The following is an 18,903-nucleotide window of genomic DNA, read 5'->3' as shown; positions in this document are numbered from 1 at the left end:
ATAAGGTGAACTCACTCCTCTCCGAACTTCCACTTTCTATGCATGAGACATGGCTACTACCTAAGTCCGAGGTGTTGTGCATGATTAGGCACCAAGAGGGCCCTCCCGAAGATGCGCATGAAGATGTACAAGTCCCCAAGTCCACGGATGAGGAGAACCAACGGAAGGAGCCAAGAACATCTCCCAGGTCCCGGACATCCGGCCCTGACCCCGTACATACGGCCCCTGGAGCGTCGTCCACTACAGCAGCTAGCTGCCAGAAACTACAGGCCCCGGACATCCGAACGCGACAGCCCGGACATCCGTTCTCTCCTGAGCCCCCGGACATCCAGCCGCCAGCCCGGAAATCTGGCCCCTCCGAACCCGAGAGCAACAAATGTCACCACTCCAGCCTGGACATCCGGCCTCCCTAGCCCGGACATCCGTCCCAACCAGCCCAGACATCCAGCCTCCCTTGTTTGCGCACAGTGAAGGGCCGAGGCCCGTGTATCCCTTCTCCCCCTAGACTATATATACTCCACCTCGCCCAACTTTCTAGGGTTAGCAAAGGTTTAGCTCATGATTGTGTGAGAGCTTTGCTCATCCACTTGGTTACCTTCTCCACGGAGATTCGAGCCTCCACCGGAGAAGATCCCCCAAGCGGATTCAAGACCCCTCTTTAGGAAAGAACATCAAGACCTCCTCACGGAGAAGACTGGTTACCGTGTATCGTCCCTAGTTGATCGTGTACCGTGTATCGTTCCATGTACTCGAGGATCTAGCATATGTGTGACTATTTCTTGTTGGTTTAGTGTTTCCTCCCATGTTTTCCCTTGTGTTTTCCCCCGTTCCCCCCTCATGTTCCTCATGTTCTTCGCGGGATCCGCTCCTTTCATGAAAGATCGACCGATTAGGGTTCCATCCTACATCAATGTTTCTAAGGTACGAACAAGAGCATATAATTTTTTATCATAAGTAGAAATAGTTCAGACTAGGCCCACTCAATTTTTCAGAAAAATATGCAACAGGTTTGCCATCCTGTAATAACACACCTCCTAATCCAATTCCACTAGCATCACATTCAAGCTCAAAAGTCTTATTAAAATCAGGAAGTTGGAGTAAAGGAGCATGTGTCAACTTATCTTTCAATACCATGAAGGCTTCTTCCTGTGCGGTACCCCAAACAAAAGGCACATCCTTCTTTGTAAGCTCATTGAGAGGTGCAGCAATGGTGCTGAAATCTCTCACAAAACGCCTATGGAATCCAGTGAGGCCAAGAAAACTCCTCACTTGTGTGACCGTTTTGGGCTGCGGCCAACTCTCAATAGCTTCAATCTTGGCTTTATCAACTTCAATTCTCTGTGGGGTAACAACATAGCCAAGAAAAGATACTCGATCGGTGCAGAAGGTGCACTTCCCAAGGTTACCAAACAAACGTGCATCACGTAGAGCAATAAAAACAGCACGTAAATGTTCCAAATGTTCCTCCAAAGATCTGCTATAAATCAATATATCATCAAAATAGACTACCACAAATCGTGCAATGAAAGCACGTAAAACTTTGTTTATTAGTCTCATGAAAGTACTAGGTGCATTAGTTAACCTGAAAGGCATGACTAACCAGTCATATAAACCAAACTTAGTTTTAAATGCTGTTTTCCATTCATCTCCCAATTTCCTACGAATTTGATGGTATCCACTACGCAAATCAACTTTGGAGAATATTGTAGAGCCACTCAATTCATCAAGCATATCATCTAGCCTAGGAATAGGATGACAATAACGAATAGTAATATTACTAATGCCTCTACAATCAACACACATACGCGACGTACCATCCTTTTTAGGCACTAGTATAATAGGAACAGCACAAGGACTAAGAGATTCGCGTATGTAACCTTTGTCGAGCCGCTCCTGTACTTGATGCATAATCTCCTTCGTCTCCTCTGGATTGGTACGGTATGGTGCACAGTTGGGTAGCGATGCACCGGGAATTAAGTCAATTTGATGCTCAATCCCTCGAATAGGTGGTAATCCTGGTGGCACGTCTTGTGGGAATACGTCAGCGAACTCCTGCAAAGTGTTAGTGACAGCAGGGGGCAAAGAGGAAGGCATGTCCTCGAATGAAAATAATGCCTCTTTGCACACAAAAGCATAGCAAACAGATTTGCTGAAATCTAGCTCATCATATCAGATTTTGTGGCAAGTAAACATGCACTTTTCAATTTAATTTCAGAAGCAACACTAAATTGTTGATTATTAGGTTTCATTTGTTGCTCAATTTTTTTGCCACAATCTGATTTTCACTCTTATGTTTCTCCTATTTTGCTTTATTATCTCTATTAATATCATCTTTCAAAATGGATTCAGGAGTCATAGGAAGCAAAGTAATATGGCTATCCTTATGAACAAGAGTATACTGATTATTTCTACCATGGTGTACATAATTTTTATCAAATTTCCATGGTCTACCAAGTAATAAGGAACATGTTTGCATGGGTACCACATCACAATCAACATAATCAGCATATATAGAGATACTAAAATGCACACGAACAGTACGTGTTACCTTAACCTTGCCGCTGCTGTTGAACCATTGGATGTAGTAAGGATGTGGATGTGGTCTTGTGGTGAGAGATAGCTTCTCCACCATCTCCATGCTAGCCAAGTTGTTGCAGCTCCCTCCATCTATGGTGACGCGAACAGAACGTTCCTTCACAACTCCCTTTGTATGGAACAAATTATGCCTCTGATTTTGCTCAGCTTGTGTGACATGCGCAATCAAAACACGTTGAGCAACTAAACATTCATACCTGTCAGCATCTTCAGGAGCCATGTATTGTGTCTCATGATCAGAATCATCTCCCCCGTGTTCTTCAGGTGTAATAAGAGCCAAAATCTCCTCATCATAGTCACTAGTGGACTCATACCCACCATCCTCAGTAGCAATCATCACACGCTGAGATTTGCATTCTCTCGCAAAATGTCCTATTCCCTTACAATGACGACAAATACTATCACTTGTGTGCCCTGATAATGCTATGGAAGAAGAAGAGCTATGCACAGGCCCGACAGGTGTGCTCTTGGCAGATAGAGGTGGTTGTGCCTGCTTTCTTGTATCACGGCTGGAGGTGGCACCTGATGGAGGTACTGGTGCAGTGGGAGTAGAGGATGCACGTGGTTTCCATGATGAAGGTCGACCTGCAAAAAAATTAGTTCGCGCCAACGCCTGTCGATCCTACACTTCACATTCAGCTTTACAAGCAAGATGGAATAAACGAGTGATATTAGTATACTCCTTATACTCTAGAATGGTCTGAATCTCTCTATTTAATCCACCCATAAAACGTGCAAGCATAGCTTCATTCTCATCAACAATACCACATCTAATCATGCCAGTTTGTAATTCCTGATAATATTCTTCTACAAAAAAATTTCCTTGTCTTAAACGCTGAAATTTTTGAAGTAATTCACATTGATAATATGGTGCAACCCAACGAGTACGCATAGCAGTTTTCAAAGCAGCCCAAGTAGCTGGAATAGGATATAATCTACAATGTTAAGACCGCCAAACACATGCAAAGCTAGTGAAAGCACAAACAGCGGCAGGAACACGTCTCTCCTTAGGATATTGTAAACATGTAAATCATTGTTCAGTTTCTAACTACCAAGTAAGATATATATCAGGAACATATCTACCCTCAAATGGTGGAATATTCTATTTTAGTTTAGGGAGATGGTCATGATCTCGTACCTGAGGGGGAACCCTACCATTGTCATTATTTGCATGTGGACGACCTGGTGGTTGTGGTGTTGGTGGTTGCACGTAGTTCTGATTTTGATCAACCTCATCCTCGTAATCTCCCACATAATCATCCTCCTCCGCATCAGCAGCAGGAGCCATAGAAGAATCAACAGCAGCACCAACAGTTTGGCCAGGCGCAAGAGGGACACGGCTCGCTCGGCGGAGGGCTATTTCGCGAAGTGGAGGTAGTCGTTGTTGTTGTTGTTGTAGTAGTAGTAGTAGAGGTGCGTTAGGTGCAGCCGGTGGTGGTGGTGGAATACGTGCGAGCAATTCATTAAACTTGTTATCGAGATTTATTTTGAATGTCTTCTCCATGCCATCTATCTTCTCCATGGCCTCTTCAAATCTGTTTAGCACATCTTGCACCTGTCCACTCATCATTTGCTGAAATTTATCATGCAACTCCTTATTCTTCATGTTCTCCTAGTCAGTCTCGTCGACTTATGATCCTGCCATGGTTAGCAGCAATAGAAACACACAAGAATATGATCCTACAAACTACTAACAAGAGGTGGTGGTGGGTGTCACAAAACCGTCAAGCAAATCTCAAATTCTTACCAGTTCTTACCCAGCAGCAGGTGGTGATCGGCAACCGTCGCAGTCAAAACTCTCAAAGCTTGGATAGAGCGATTACCAGGGAGAGTCAAACGCACGACATAGATGTATGTGGAGCTGGGAAGGCTTATAATATGGTAGCAAAAATGGTCAGCAATAGTCAATTCAAAGATGCAAAGTTTAATAAACGCTCAACGACGGTACTGTGCTGGTCCTAGGCTAGAACGTGCTAGAGACGCGAGCCTAGAACACTAACAAAATAACGGCGCTACACGTAAACAAGGGAGGATCATGCTCTAATTTTTTTTCACTTTTCTGCACTCTTTTTTCCTCTTTTTTTGCTCTACAACAATTTTTTTTAAAAAAAAGTCTATAAATGGTCTAAAAACTGCCTAGCCAGAATTTTTCTACTGTTGGTAGCACGGAAGTTGGGGAGTCTGACTCTGTCACGACTCGGAGTATGGCGTGATCTGGAAATCCAAAACAAAGCAACAAATACTAGACTCGGACTAGGACTGGTGGCAGAGATGAATCTGGTGGAAACTCGGACTGGTGGCGGATATATGTAGGGTGGTGGAACTCAGACTGATGGCAAATCGGTGATGGAGATGGAATCGGATTATCGTGATGGCGGTGGATATGTGGTAAAGGCAGCGGTGATGGCGATGGTGGTATATGGCAGTGGTGATGGCGATGGTGCTATATGACAGCGGTGATGACGATGGTGGTATATGGCAGCGGTGATGACGATGGTGGTATATGGCAGCGGTGATGACGATGGTGATATATGGTAGCGGTGATGACAATGGTGCGGCGGCGGCGTGACAACTTGTGAACAGAACTCGAAACTCTAAAGGACTAGACACTAAGACCAGCAACTAGACACGACGATGCAACCGCAAATTCAACAATGCAAAACCCTAAAAAGATTATGCAAAGGCTCAGATTGGTTCGGATATGATGAACTAACCCTATTTTTTTTGCTTTTTTGTGGACTGTAGGTATGAAGAGCAGACTCGATCTAAACTACGAAAAACTGTAAAATCTCACCGAGCAACCTGGAAATCTGATACCACTTGATAGAGGCAAAGGTGTCCCGATGTTTCGATGGGATAGATGTCGTTTTCTTTGGGAGTCGACTTTGACGATCCGACTACGAACGTGTGAAGACGTCGCGCCTTATCAATCGCTAAACCAACTTCCGAGGGTTATTGACCACGCCGGAGCACGATCAACCTGACCACGAGGGTCTATTTCCTGCGAGCAAGCGAAGAACAAGCAAGAAAACTGAGATTGCAATCTGGATATTGCGAATAAAAGAGGAAAGCTTTATTAATGAAGGTGGGGTTCTGTGACGTCTTTTTCTGGTCGTTGGACACAAACGAAGTACGTGAAGTTGCAGCTATGGCGAACTTTTAATCTAAACAAAACCCAAAGTCTAAACGACGCCCTAAGGACTTTATATATGGAGGAAGAGGGGGGAATTTCATGGCCCTTGGAGGAGGGGTCCGAAACCAACCCTAACTCTTGTTTCCCCACACATACGGACTCTAAAAACAGCCTATACTTAAGTATTTCGAAAATACATGGGCCTGGCCCAATAATAAGGTGACTCAGCACCTAGAATAGCCTCTGGACGAAATTTATGAAGTGGCATCTTGTATATTTCGTCCAATGCTTCATGCACTCCTTATGGTGGCTTCAAAGTCTTGAATTCATCACTTGTAACTCCGTTCTTGATCCCCTTGCGCATGCCACCATCTCCATGCTTGAACTTGATTCAAGGTTCATCTTTCTTGTACAAGCTAGGCCCTTCATTTGTAAGCAAAACAAATGTATCCAATTTAGGCAGCATCATATTCTCATGAACATTAGAATCATTACCAAGAAACGAAAGTACCTGACGATTCAATTGGTGTGCGTGAGCTCTACTAATTGGTCCAGTATGTATAGCAGCAGGGGTTGTGGGTGTAACTATGGTATTGATGTCCTCATCAGTTTGGGGCCGTGAGCGAAACCCCGGCCGGATCTCCTTGCGGATAGAACCCGAATAGGCGATAAACCTGGACTAGAGACTTGTGTGGTTAGTCAGGTCATGGCCAACTCCCTCGCCAGGCTTCCGCTTGAAGGTTGCCGAGATACACGACGTGTACATGGTGGTAAGTGGCGAGAGCGTGTGTGAAGAAGTACACCCCGGCAGGGTTATAAATGATCTATTTGAATAGCTGTGTACGCGGTAAAGGACTTCTGGGTTGCTTGTACAGTTCATAGACAAGTGAAAGTGGATACTCTAAAATGCACAAGATAAGGGTGAGTGCTATGGATGGCATTCTCTTAGGGAGACGGGAGAGGATCCATAGTGGTGTATTGATTGGTGAATATGTGGACTCGTGTGCGCCACCTCAAAAGAGTTACTCGCAGTAGTAGTTCAGGTTAGCCACCGAGTCAAAGTTAGCTTGCTGCAGTTAAACCCCACCATTCCTTTATTGATAATGATGCATATATAGTTAGTTCTGATGTAAGTCTTCCTGGGTACATTTGTACTCACGTTTGCTTAATTTATGTTTTGTAGAGAGACTTCAATCTCACTAGTAGCACCGCGTGGACTTCGACGTTTAGCTTGTTACCTTAGCTACGATCTTGTACCCTTGGGAGGGTCTTGTAGATAGTCAGGCTTCTCGGCCTTTTTCATTTGTAGTTGTCTATACTCAGACATGTTTATGCTTCTGCTTGTTGCTTGTATGCCCTGTATGTTGGTTCATGAGACCCATGTTTGTAGTACTTGGCTCCTCAGAACCTAATGAATAAATACTTGAGTCATAGAGTTACGTTGTGATGCCATGTTGTATTTGCACATATCGAGCATATTGTGTGTATGTTATTGAAATGCTTGGTTTGTGTGGGATCCGACAACCTAGTTGTTTATTCTTGGTAGCCTCTCTTATGGGGAAATGTTTCCTAGTGCTTCACTGAGCCATGGTAGCTTGCTACTGCTCCGGAACACTTAGGCTGGCCGGCATGTATCCTTCTTCGTTCATGTGTCTGTCCCTTTCGGGGAAATGTCACGCGGTGTCTACCAGAGTCCTGTTAGCCCAGCTGCTACAGCCCGGATCCACTCGTTGATGACCGACACATTCGTTGCTGGGTCATGTATGCCTGTCCCTGTAAGGTAGTGCCACTTTGGGTTTATGACTAGTCATGTCGGCCCGGGTTCTTTGTCATATGGATGCTAGCGACACTATCATATATGTGAGCCAAAAGGCGCAAATGGTCCCGGGCCAGGTAAGGTGGCACCTGTGGGAATACCATGCGTGAGGCCGCAAAGTGATATGATGTGTTACATGCTAGATCGGTGTGACTTAGGATCGGGGTCCTGACAAACCCTCAGATTTTATACAACATGGACGCACAGGAGGTAAAATTTAAAACATAACAAGCATTATATTACAAACCCACTTTGTTTTATCATACAAGGTAGAAGGAACTTGAATACATTCATTCAAAGATAATGTCCTGCGAACACTACGTCGCTACAATACGAGACCCCTCCAGGACGTCACCAAAATACCGCTCGGGTATACGGTGCTCCTTGCCCTCGGGCGGTCCCTCGGTCACAAGCTTGATGTTGTCCATCTTCTCCCACCAGACCTTGACGCAGGCAAAGACCATACACGCGCCCTCGATGCAGACGGACCGCTTGACGGCATCTAACCTAGGACAGGCATCCACCAACCACTTCACGAGGCCGAAGTAACTACCGGGTATAGCTTCGGCTGGCCACAGACGGATTATTAAATCCTTCATGGCCAGTTCGGCCACCCTGTGCAACTCGACCAGCTGTTTTAACTCATCACTGAAGGGCACCGGATGTTCTGGCGCAAGATATTGCGACCAGAACAGTTTCTCCATGGAGCTCCCTTCTTCGGCTCGGAAGAACTCTGCGGCGTCGGACACACTACGTGGCAGATCAGCAAAAGCCCCTGGAGAACTCCGAATTCGGGTTAGTAAAAGATACTTCCTCTTCACATACTTGCTTTGCATATTAAATGCCTTACCCGCCGCGATCGTCCTGGCCTCCTAGATCTCTCGGAGGGCGCCCTGGGCCTCACTCCGGGCCATCTCCGCACTCTGACGAGCCTTGGCGAGTTCGGTCTCTTGAGCCGACGCATCGCGCTCCAAGGTCTCGCACTTCCTCGCCGCGTCCTGGAGCTCTTGTTGGACCTCGTTGATCCAGGCCTTGAGCTTCTTACGGGCGGCCTGCTCCTTGACAGCCTTCCCCTCGGCTTCGGCCAGGGCCATTCTTAGGGCCTTGACCTCGGTCGTCACTTCTTTATATATCATGACACTTCGGTCAATGCATATCATTTTACTTTTTCGAATACATAACGGGTTATCACATACATTGTTTTTCTTGGAGCTGCCTCCTCACCTGGCCGAGCTCCTCCTCGGCCTGCTCTAGTCTCCGCTTCAGTCCGAAGACCTCGGCAGTATGCGAGGCTGCGGCCAATAGCGACGCCTGCGTATTCATTTCAGACAAATTTAATTAGTTTCCTGCAATAAAGGATTGATCCTCTGTCCGGCTTTTTCTTTCCGAACACCGGAAAGTGTCTCAGGGGCTGCTGTCTAGATAGAGGCGAGGGTGTCCCGATCTTTCGATGAGATGATAACTATTGATTTGGTGGAGACGACTTTGACGATCCGACTACAAACGTGCACGACGTTGCGCCTTAGCAATCGCTAAACCAACTCTGAGAGGTTATTGACCACGCCGGAGCACGATCAACCTGACCACGAAGGTCTATTCCTGCAAGCAATCGAAGAACAAGCAAGAATATGATCAAGCAATCTGAATATTGCGAGTATGGATGAAGTATTGATAAAAGTGGGGTTTCATAAGCGGTCTTGGTCTGGTCGTTGGACACAAACGAAGTACACGAAATTGCAGCGATGACTAACTTTTCACTAAATAAAACCCAAGTCTAAACGATGCCTTAGGGGCTATATTTATAGGGAAAAGAGAGGGAATTTTGTCCACCCTTGGCATGGGACTAAAACACCTCCTAAGTCGTTTCCCCTACAATATGGACTCTAAAAATAGATTACATGGGCCTGGCCCAAAATAAGGTGGCGCAACACCAATAATAAGCTATGGACAAAATTTATGAAAGGCCATCTTGTATATTTAGTCTATCTTCTTGTATGTCATCATGGTGGCTTCAAAGTCCGGAAATCTCCACTTGAACCTCCGTTCTTGTTCTCTTCGCACGCACCTTCATTTCCGTGCTTGACCATGCTCCAATGTTCAACCTTCTTGTCCGTGCTAGGCCCTTCAATAGCAAGCAACACAAACGTATCTAAGTTAGGCAGCATCATATTCTCATGAACACTAGAAACATTATCAAGAAACGGAAGTACCTGATAATTTAATTGGCGTATCTGAGCTCTAGCAACTATTCCAAGAGGTAAAACAGCAGGGGATATGGGCGTAACTGTGGTAGCCATGTCCTCATCATCCTCCCCTTCTTGAAAACAAAGCCGTCCTCGGCGTTGCTTAATCTGAAATCTGGCTAACAAAAGAGACAAAGTGTACACGTTGTATATGCATATGTCATCCATTTTTACTGATCTCAGTTGGGGCACATGTGACATAGTTATACAAGAGCACCCTTCAAAAGTCGTGCAATATAAAGCCAATATATTATCACAAGAAGTCAAAGGCATGAAAATATTGCAACTCAGTTTGCACATATATGTGAAGCTCTTATTCATATCAAAAGATTGACAATGCTTATCATTAAACCATCCCAACATTGATGAACCATCATCAAGATTAGAGGTCATATCAAAATGATTAAACATTGGCATAATTATTTTCAAACGTATTTGATCCAAATTTGAGTTATTCCCTGATTCACATGGTTCTTTCGCATCAATAGTTAGTTCAATGGGTTCACTCAAAATTGTTTGATCACATGGCGAAGTCAAATCATGAACATAGTCTTCTAAAATAGCTGGTGTGATCATAGTAGTGGGTAGCTCATCGTATGGTTCATTGAAATTGACAAGGCATTCATCATACTCATGTGGAGGTGGAAGATTAGTAGCTTTGTCATTACCTCCTATGATCAACTCAGATGATGTAGGCACTCTCGGTGGCGATGTGTCACATGGTAGAGGTGATGTAGTCCTCACAACAACGGATGTGGTTGTCATAGTATGCCTAGTAGTTGAAGGGACAACCATATCAACTCTTGGAATGTGTATCTCGCGCTTGTTCTCCTTGTGGGCAACACGTCGTATTATTTCATGTTCAGCTTTGCAAGCAAGATGAAACAAATGGTCCATAGGATAACACTCTTCATGAATTAGTATCTCCTGAATGTCACGATTTAATCCTCCCCAAAATCAATCCATAAAATCTTCTTCACTTTCTTCTAAAGAGGAATGCAACAAGGTAGTTTGTAAAGTATCATAATATTTCGTTACGATGTCACTACCTTGCCTTAAATGTTGAAACTTTTTAATCACGTCACGAGTATAATAAGCGGGAACGAAAGTATGTCGCATGTCAAGTTTCAAATCATCCCAAGTAGTAGGTATATCATTAGGGTGTAACCGACAATATTCACTTGACCAAACTATAGCATAACCAGTGAAAGAACCAACCACAACCTTAAATTTTTTACGTTCATCAAAACTATTGGAAGCAAATATATTATTTATGTCAAACTCCCATTCAATATATAAAGCAGGTCTAAAATGGCCATTAAATGGTGGTATAGAAACATTAACCTGATCATGTGCATTTGGATGTTTGTGCACCTCTTGTGACAGTTGTGGTATTTGCATAGTTGATCGCACGTCTCCCATGATCGACACACCCCATGAATTGACTCTAGATCCTGTCATGATTAGTAGAAACAAGAAACAAAATCCAAAAATAATGTTCCTATGAACTACTGGGAAATGATGGTAAAACGCTCACAGTATAGCAAATCAAAGTCTTACAAGTTCTTACCATGCAACAGGTGGTGATCGGCAACCAGCGGTGTTAAATAACTCCAAGAATTGGGTAAAGAGGTTGCCAGGTAAACGTATGTATGCACGGTGTAGAAATATGTGGAGCTGGGTTGGCTTTATATATGTGGGAAAAATGCCACAATCACGTTAATTAATGCAAGCTGAAAATACGTTCAAAGTGGTCGAGTGCTGGCCCTAGGCTAGACCGTGCTAGAGACACGAGCCTAAGATACAGACGAATTCACAAGATGTTGCCAACACCACACTTTGGTACAAGCCTCCTTCCACTTTTTTTTCCACTCCAAAGTAACTGTAGTGCGTACTGGTTTATAGCACAACAAAGCACCGCTAATTTTTTTTCTTTCTCCAAAGTCCAAACGAACTACAAGTCCAAAAGGAAATAGATCCAAACACAACTTTTCGTATTGTTTTTCCCTATTACCTGCTTCCTTTTTGATCGGTTCTTCTTCTCCTTCCTTCCATACAAAAAAAAATACTCCAGCCAACACACACGTTGGTGCAATGCTCCTCGTACTATTTCCTTTAAAAAACTTCAAGGACAAGGGGTTCATGGCGCTATGGGACACATGTGCCCCGTCTAAAGCAAAGATTCATATGTGGCGTTTGATCAAAAGTGGGTTGGTTGTGGGTTTTGAACTACATCGACGATGGATTAAACCGGGTGTTTTTTGTGTTGCATGCGGTAGAGAAGAAACCATCTATCAACATTCAGTAAGGTTCTAGCAGCTCTTCCACTCAGAGAAGGGAGTTGCGGTGTCGATCCCATCGTGCACGACGGACTCCCAGAGTGCTCTAGCTCGCTGGCTCCTGGACTGGTTTGCCGGGGCATCTGACGAAGACCGAGAGGCAATGGTGCATTCTTTGTATGGCCTCTGGCTCGCCCGGAATAATGCTCGAGATGGCAAGTCGATCGCCCCAGCACATGAAATAATGAACTCTATTTTTGCCCATATGAGGGAATGGAGGGAGATACATCCACGGAAGACGGGCGCGCCTGTACGGCATGAACCACAGCGCTGGGAGCCCCCTGCCGAGGGATGGGTTAAAGTAAACTCAGATGGAGCTGTGTCGAAGATTGGAGAGAAAGGAGGCAGAGGAGCAGTCCTTAGAGACCACAATGTCGCTTTTCTGGCAGCAACCTGTCATCATTTCCCAACCATTGTGGATCCGGAAGCTACTGAGGTATTGGCGTGCCGACGTGCCTTGCAGCTAGCTGCAGAAATTAACGCAACAAGAATTCATTTGAAATTGGATGCTCAAGCTATGGTGAATATGCTGAAACATTCAGCGAGGAATCTATCGGCTAACGGTCCATGGATTGAGGAGGTGAAAGCTCTACTTGGGTCCTTCGTCGAGTATAAGATATCTTGGGTTCGGCGTTCTGCTAATATTGCCACGCATAAATTAGCTAAAGTGGGTGTTGGTGATGAATTGTATAAGGTGTGGTTGGGGGTCCCCCAGACTTCGTTGTTTCTGTAATCACGGATGACATTCTGGTCTTTGAGTTTTAAATAAATGCGGCAATATTTACCCTAAAAAAACTTCAAGGACCTCTTTACTCACGTGATCAATGGATGGGTCCCACAACAATAAATCCCAACCGAAATTATTCTATGGCAAAAACGAATCCAAGATTTAGGTAACCAGCGTGGACTTTCCTTGAGAGAAAACAAGGCAAAAAAAAACTGATCAAAACGAAGCAACTTCTTTTTTTTGTCTCCAATAGATCAAAACCTTCCAAACTTGTCACGTTATCTCTCTTCTTCTTTTTTGAGACACGGCCAGACTTGGAAACCTCCAACCGAAATTTGGTTTTCCTTTTTTTCTTCTCCTTCCTTATTCTCTCTCTACTATTTCGTTTAATTCCTTTATAATTCTTCCCGAATGCTAAGGTAGTGTTTGGTTCTCTAGTCCTAGGACTTTTTCTAATCCCAACTAAAAAGTCCCTAGTGCCTAAAAAGTCTCTCCCTGTTTGTTTCCAAAAACTAAAAAGTCCCTAATCCCTTCCTAGAGGTTATTAAATGACCATGTTGCCTCTAATATATAGAAAAATAACAATCAAACAACACTATGAGGTGGCGGGCCAATGGGTGTATGAGAGGGCATTGTTGGAAAAGTCTAAAAAAGACTATTTTTAGGAGTCTTTTTTATTTAGTTTCAAATGCCTAGTTTAGTATTAAAAAGTTTCTCTCGTAGGATACAAAAGTCTTTAAAAGATACCTTTTCTAGTTCCTAGATTCCTAAATAAAAAAGTCCGTGAAAACAAACACCGATTTGGTTGTTACGAGCGCACCCACTACCGGACAAACCTGCACACGTTGTGCCCTTCGGGAAAAAAAGTTCGCTATTTCTGTTCTGGAAAAAGGTCTTATCCAGTTAGCCCCCGATCCCCCTTTCCTCATCTTAGAACGGCGGTGGCGAAGAAGCACATGAGCACACCGGCGTCGACGCTAAAAAGGTCGACGGGAAGGTGGCACAGGAGGGGCTTAGCGAGAAGGTTGGCCGGAGAACCGGAGCAGTTGCGCCCCGTCCCCTCCTCCCCCTTTCTCGGAGCTGGAGCTATGCCGTCGGCGGCGGCGGCGGCGTTGAGGGTGCCTGGTTTCGTCGTCGTCGAGGTACATACATGGTCCTCTTGCGAGCGCGATTTTTCTCCCCTGCCGTCACCGCCAGCTGCTCTCCCCCGTCGTCCGATCCCATGGGCGCGCCCTGGTCTAGGCGTGTCGACGGCGATGCTGCGTCTGTCGTGTCGCCGGAGTACCTGCGGCGCCGCGGAGAGGCCCGACAACCGCAGCTTCCGCTTCGCCGCCGCCGACCAACTCTCGAGCTTCAGCCGACCCCAACGTGTACGACCCTCTCCCCCTCTCTATCTCGTCAGCTAGTTGGCTACATAGATTACTATGACCTGCGCTTGCAATTAGAGCTCACAAAATGAAACAATCCATGTCCTTGGTTTAGCTGACCAAAAATCTTAGAAGAATCGAATCCATGTCCTTTGTGTAGCTGATTAAAAATCTTAGAAAGACTTGAGATGCTTATGTAGTTGCAACTGTGTTCTAAGTACAAGTTTTACCATTTCATTTGGATAACTGCAGTGTAATTGAGCTACTTCGTCATACTAACTGGAAAAATGATGTATATGTATTGCAGGACACCTTCAGGTTGCTGTGTGCGCATCCAAAGCCGTCGTGCAGCCACAACAGGGTAACGACCACACAAATATTCAGTTCCTTTATCACATAGCTGGGGCCTCAAGTTGTGCCACACTTCTTTCTTATTTGAAAGCAGCCCCTAGGACGCTCCTAGCTAGTTGTATCTATGCATGTTGCCCCAAACATATGTGCCCAGATCTTTCACTTCAGAGTAGTCGGTATGTTGTCCAGTAACATTTTTCCTAAAGTGTTTTCTGTGATAGGGGCTTGCATAGTTGTACGGGGCGATTAGTTCTTTCCTGTAGAAACAAGCCATCACCCACATCATCCTGCTCCTGAAAGGGGGGTTAGTAGGGATAGAGCAACTGTGCAAACACAATAGGGCAACTTTGAACTAGAATAGAGCAACTCCAGGCCACAAATCAGAAAGCACCATAAATAATGACAGTGTGATTTGGAAGAACTACCACACAACAAAAGCAATAAAAATGCAAAAAAATAAGGTACCATAGTTGCCCTCACAGTTTGGATCCTTTTTTGTGCATAATAAAATGATAACATAGTTGCCCCTAATCAACCATACAGTTGCCTAAAAGCACTATCCAGTTGCCCAATTGTCATGAGCAGAAACATTAACAAGACCATAGTTTGGTCAATATCTAAAGGTTTTTGATACCTGCAATTAAGTTTATGTCATAGCCATAGTTCAAAAAAGCGCTAGGCGTTAATTGTGCGTTTTGCCACCGCCTTGCGCTTTACTGACCAAAGCGCATGCTTATGCGCAGTTATACACAGATTTAGCGTAGTTATGCGCAATGCGTTTTGCCAACGCCTAGAGCCTAGGCGCGCCTTTTTTAACTATGGTCATAGCTGCAGTTCCTAATTTATTGATTCCCACTGGACATCATCAGTCTTTTACTCTGTTCTACGTTTGTGACAAATCCTTTTGATGTCCAGACCGTGTTGTGTTGTTCCAAATGATAATGTCTGAAACCCACATGTTTCCTGAAAACCAAGAGTGGTAAAAATTCATAAGAAATATGCAGGCTTAGAAGTTCAGAACTGTCCATTTGCTGCTGCAGGTTATTGGTAGAAATCAGCATCTCAAGTTTGAAATTGTGCAAGTGTAATGCGACACAAAAGCTATTAACTAGAGAGTTGATAAATTAATGAGGGAGAGAGAGATTTGTACATACAATCTTCTTGATGCTGGGCGGAAGGATAAATTAGTCCTCACCATAAAAATCGCTCCTATTTTTCAGACAGTTTTTGCTTTTGACATATCTCACACAAGAGGAAGTGCCTGTATTTTTCTTTCCAGATACCCCTTTCGACGAGATACTTTTTTTTGTTTCATTCAGATATCATGCATGCTTTTTGACACATTGTTATTCAAAAACCAAGCTGATCCATCGACCAGTGCCAACAGACGTAAGCATGTTCGCATGAAGCGAAATTCAAACCATGGCACACGCGTAGAAGAGCGTACAAGTTAAAGAAAGAAGGTAAGCAAAACGGGCGAAGAAAGGCACAAACGAGATAATTCTAAAAGTACAAGCATTAGAAGTTTCATTGCATGATAGATGGATTTTGCTCAGTCCACACCGCTAGTTGCCTAAAAAATATAGATAATTTTTTTTGCGAAGGTGTGTGTGTTTGTGTGTGTGGGGGGGGGGGGCAAGGTGTGAGATAGGGGGTGTTGGGGGGGAGACGAACGTGGAGGACGGCGTGGAGAGAGATAGAGGAAGTGTGTGTGTGTGGGGGGGGGGGGGGGATGAAGGTGGAGGGCAGTGCCCTAGGTTGTGATTGGTGTTGCCCAAAATATCAGAAGGATTTGCCTAGAGTGGATTAGAAGTGCCACAGTTTTTCTTGTTTTTTATTTGTCGAGTGGAATTGCCCAGATAACATTTTCTTCGTAAGTGTTATATATGATATGAGCTTGCACAAAATGACATTAGGAGTTTCCTAAATACAGTATTAGAAGTTTGACAAGTTAAAGTTATTTGTGGTGGTGGTGGTGGTGGTGGTGGTGGGGGGGGGGGGGGGTCATCGCAGCTGCACAAGATATCATAAGGAGTTGCCTAGTAGTGGATTAGAAGTTGCATTGTACGGGGCGATTAGTTCTTTCCTGTAGAGCAAAGGTTAGTAGGGATAGAGCAACTGTGCAAACACAATAGAGCAACTTTGAAGTAGAATAGAGCAACTTCAGGCCACAAATTACAAAGCACCATAAATAAAATACGGTGTGATCCGGGAAGAACTACCACACAACAAAAGCAATAAAAAAACAAAAAACAAGGTACCGTAGTTGCCCTACACAGTTTGGATCCTTTTTTGTGCATAATAAAACCGTGCAATTGCCTAAAAATATTATACAGTTGCCCAATTGTCATGAGCTTAAAAAGACCATAGTTTCGCCAAATATATAAAAGTTATAGATTTCCGCAATTAGGTTTATGTTATACCTGCAATTAGGTTTTTGATAGTAGCCCTGGATTGCATGAGAGGGCAGGACCAGAGCTCACCCCGCCGGTGGGGTCATGCGACGAGCCGGGGCGAAGAACACCTTCATCGACATGATGGCATCCCCCAATCAATCTAGTACATCGGGTGCTCTGAGCAAACTCCTCCTACATTTCTGCTTCGTCTCCAAGGTGTGAGCACAGTCATTCCTTGTAACATTTTTGGGTGCACACTATATACTCAGTCAATTGTCTCCATGGTTCAAACCAGGGGCCTTGTACATGCATGTCACATGTGCAACTTGCCATGCTACTGCTCTTATGTCTACAATTGCATACTACTACTAGTATGCAAATGAGAATTGAGAAGCCTTATATGTTTGACTATTTGATATAAACACTCCTTCTGAAACTCGTGAAGATGTGAAACTAGTGAAAATTTTTCGTATAAACCTCATATGATTTTGCCTTTGAAATTAGATGCATTGTTGCCCGCTACTAATCGAAGGGGCGTTGTCATGTTAGGGTGCAGGTTGTGGGATAGCGGCCCGTGTGCAACTACCATAAGAGCACACTGACAGTGAGCATCTCCAAGAGCAAGGGTGGAGAGGACGCTGCAGCTCAAGGGGGGCCTCACTAGGTGAAGGTGAGCATGGATGGCGCCCATTTTTGTCCCATCAAATTCTTTTAAATTCGTTGGAGAGCAAGGGGGATTAGTACGCAGGAGGCATTCCCCCCTATCAAATTCGCTGGGCAATTCTGTATCCAACATTCTAGGCTATTATGGATTATAGGGAGTATTGAGAGGCAATCAGGGACCTTTTTGTTTAAACCAGTGGGATAATTTTTTGCAGTCAATAGATAGGCAATTATGTGGATTATGAAGACAAAACAGTCGCTTGGATTTGCTAGAAGAGTTGCATCCTATCATAATGCAGTTGCTTAGTGTGGTTAGGACAATTGCTTGGTTTTGCCAGGATAGTTTTGCATTATGTTTTTTGGTAACACAGTTGCTTGGATTTGCTAGGACAGTTGCTTGGTTTTGTTAGAACAGTTTTTGCATTGTGATTTTGGTAATACAGGTTCTTGGATTTTTTTGTCAAGGACAATTGCTTTTGGATCTTGATAAAGAAAGGTTGTGTGAATTTTACTAGGGGGCAGTTGCGTTTGATTTTGCTAGAGCAGTCGCTCTACGTAGAAGATGTAGTCGTATGACGTGTCATCTATGTGGTTACACGATCTCCCGTTCCGATGAACTTGCTTGATATAGATGAGGGTCACGTGACAACGCGGTACGCAACGGAGGGGGGTTCGGCTCCTCTGCAGTATACTCCCTCCATTCCTCAATATAAGGTGTATTATTTTTCCAAAAAGTCAAACTTCTTTAAGTTTGACCAAATTTATAGACAAAAATATCAATATCTAGAATACCAAATCATTATCACTAGATTCGTCATGAACTATATTTTTACATTTTATATATTTAGTATTATAAATCTTTATATATTTTGCTGTAAAGTTGGTCAAACATAGACAACAGTTGACTTTTTGAAAAACTAATACACCTTATATTTAGGAACGGAGGGAGTAGTTAATACTGCACGCGTGCTGTAGCTGCTAGGATCAGCCGTCTATTTTAATCCTATGGCTCTGCTACGAGGAACTGCTGGTCTCATAAATAAAAAACTAAAAGACTCACACGGTCCCTCCTCTCTCTGTCTTATCCCTTTCCTCTAGTGAAGCTCGGCCACTGTTTCTTCCTCTAGTGAAGCTTGGCCACCGTTTCCCCAAATCCACAAGACTGCTCCACCCCGGCCGAGCCAGCTGCAAGGGATGGCCGGAGGGCTGCTGCGAGAGCTGACTGGAGACGGCGCAGCTTCACCGCCACACGTATCTCGCTGCTAGCAGCAGG

At 44.3% G+C, this 18,903-nt stretch overlaps 1 protein-coding gene across 1 annotated transcript; it reads left to right on the top strand.

Annotated features, from left to right (window-relative positions):
* Positions 1-13,732: 13,732 nt before the first annotated feature.
* On the top strand, positions 13,733-18,144 carry LOC125554954 (uncharacterized). The gene is made up of 3 exons (XM_087517059.1): positions 13,733-14,221; positions 14,528-14,581; positions 17,517-18,144. Exons 1-3 carry the CDS (start codon positions 13,810-13,812, stop codon positions 17,567-17,569), a joined length of 519 nt encoding a protein of 172 aa, XP_087373185.1. The 5' UTR covers positions 13,733-13,809; the 3' UTR covers positions 17,570-18,144.
* Positions 18,145-18,903: the final 759 nt, after the last annotated feature.

This window comes from Triticum urartu, chromosome 1A, assembly GCF_056163025.1.
Source record: "Triticum urartu cultivar PI428250 chromosome 1A, HENAU_Tu73, whole genome shotgun sequence".
NCBI lineage: Eukaryota > Viridiplantae > Streptophyta > Magnoliopsida > Poales > Poaceae > Triticum > Triticum urartu.
This window is presented reverse-complemented; position numbering and strand designations above follow the sequence as displayed.

Excerpts from the sequence above, each read along its gene's own strand:
- LOC125554954 (XM_087517059.1), top strand. The coding sequence starts at position 13,810 with ATGAGCACACCGGCGTCGACGCTAAAAAGGTCGACGGGAAGGTGGCAC. Across the intron at positions 14,222-14,527 it reads GAGCTTCAGCCGACCCCAAC|GACACCTTCAGGTTGCTGTG; the intron begins GTGTACGACCCT and ends TATGTATTGCAG. Across the intron at positions 14,582-17,516 it reads CGTCGTGCAGCCACAACAGG|GGTGCAGGTTGTGGGATAGC; the intron begins GTAACGACCACA and ends TTGTCATGTTAG.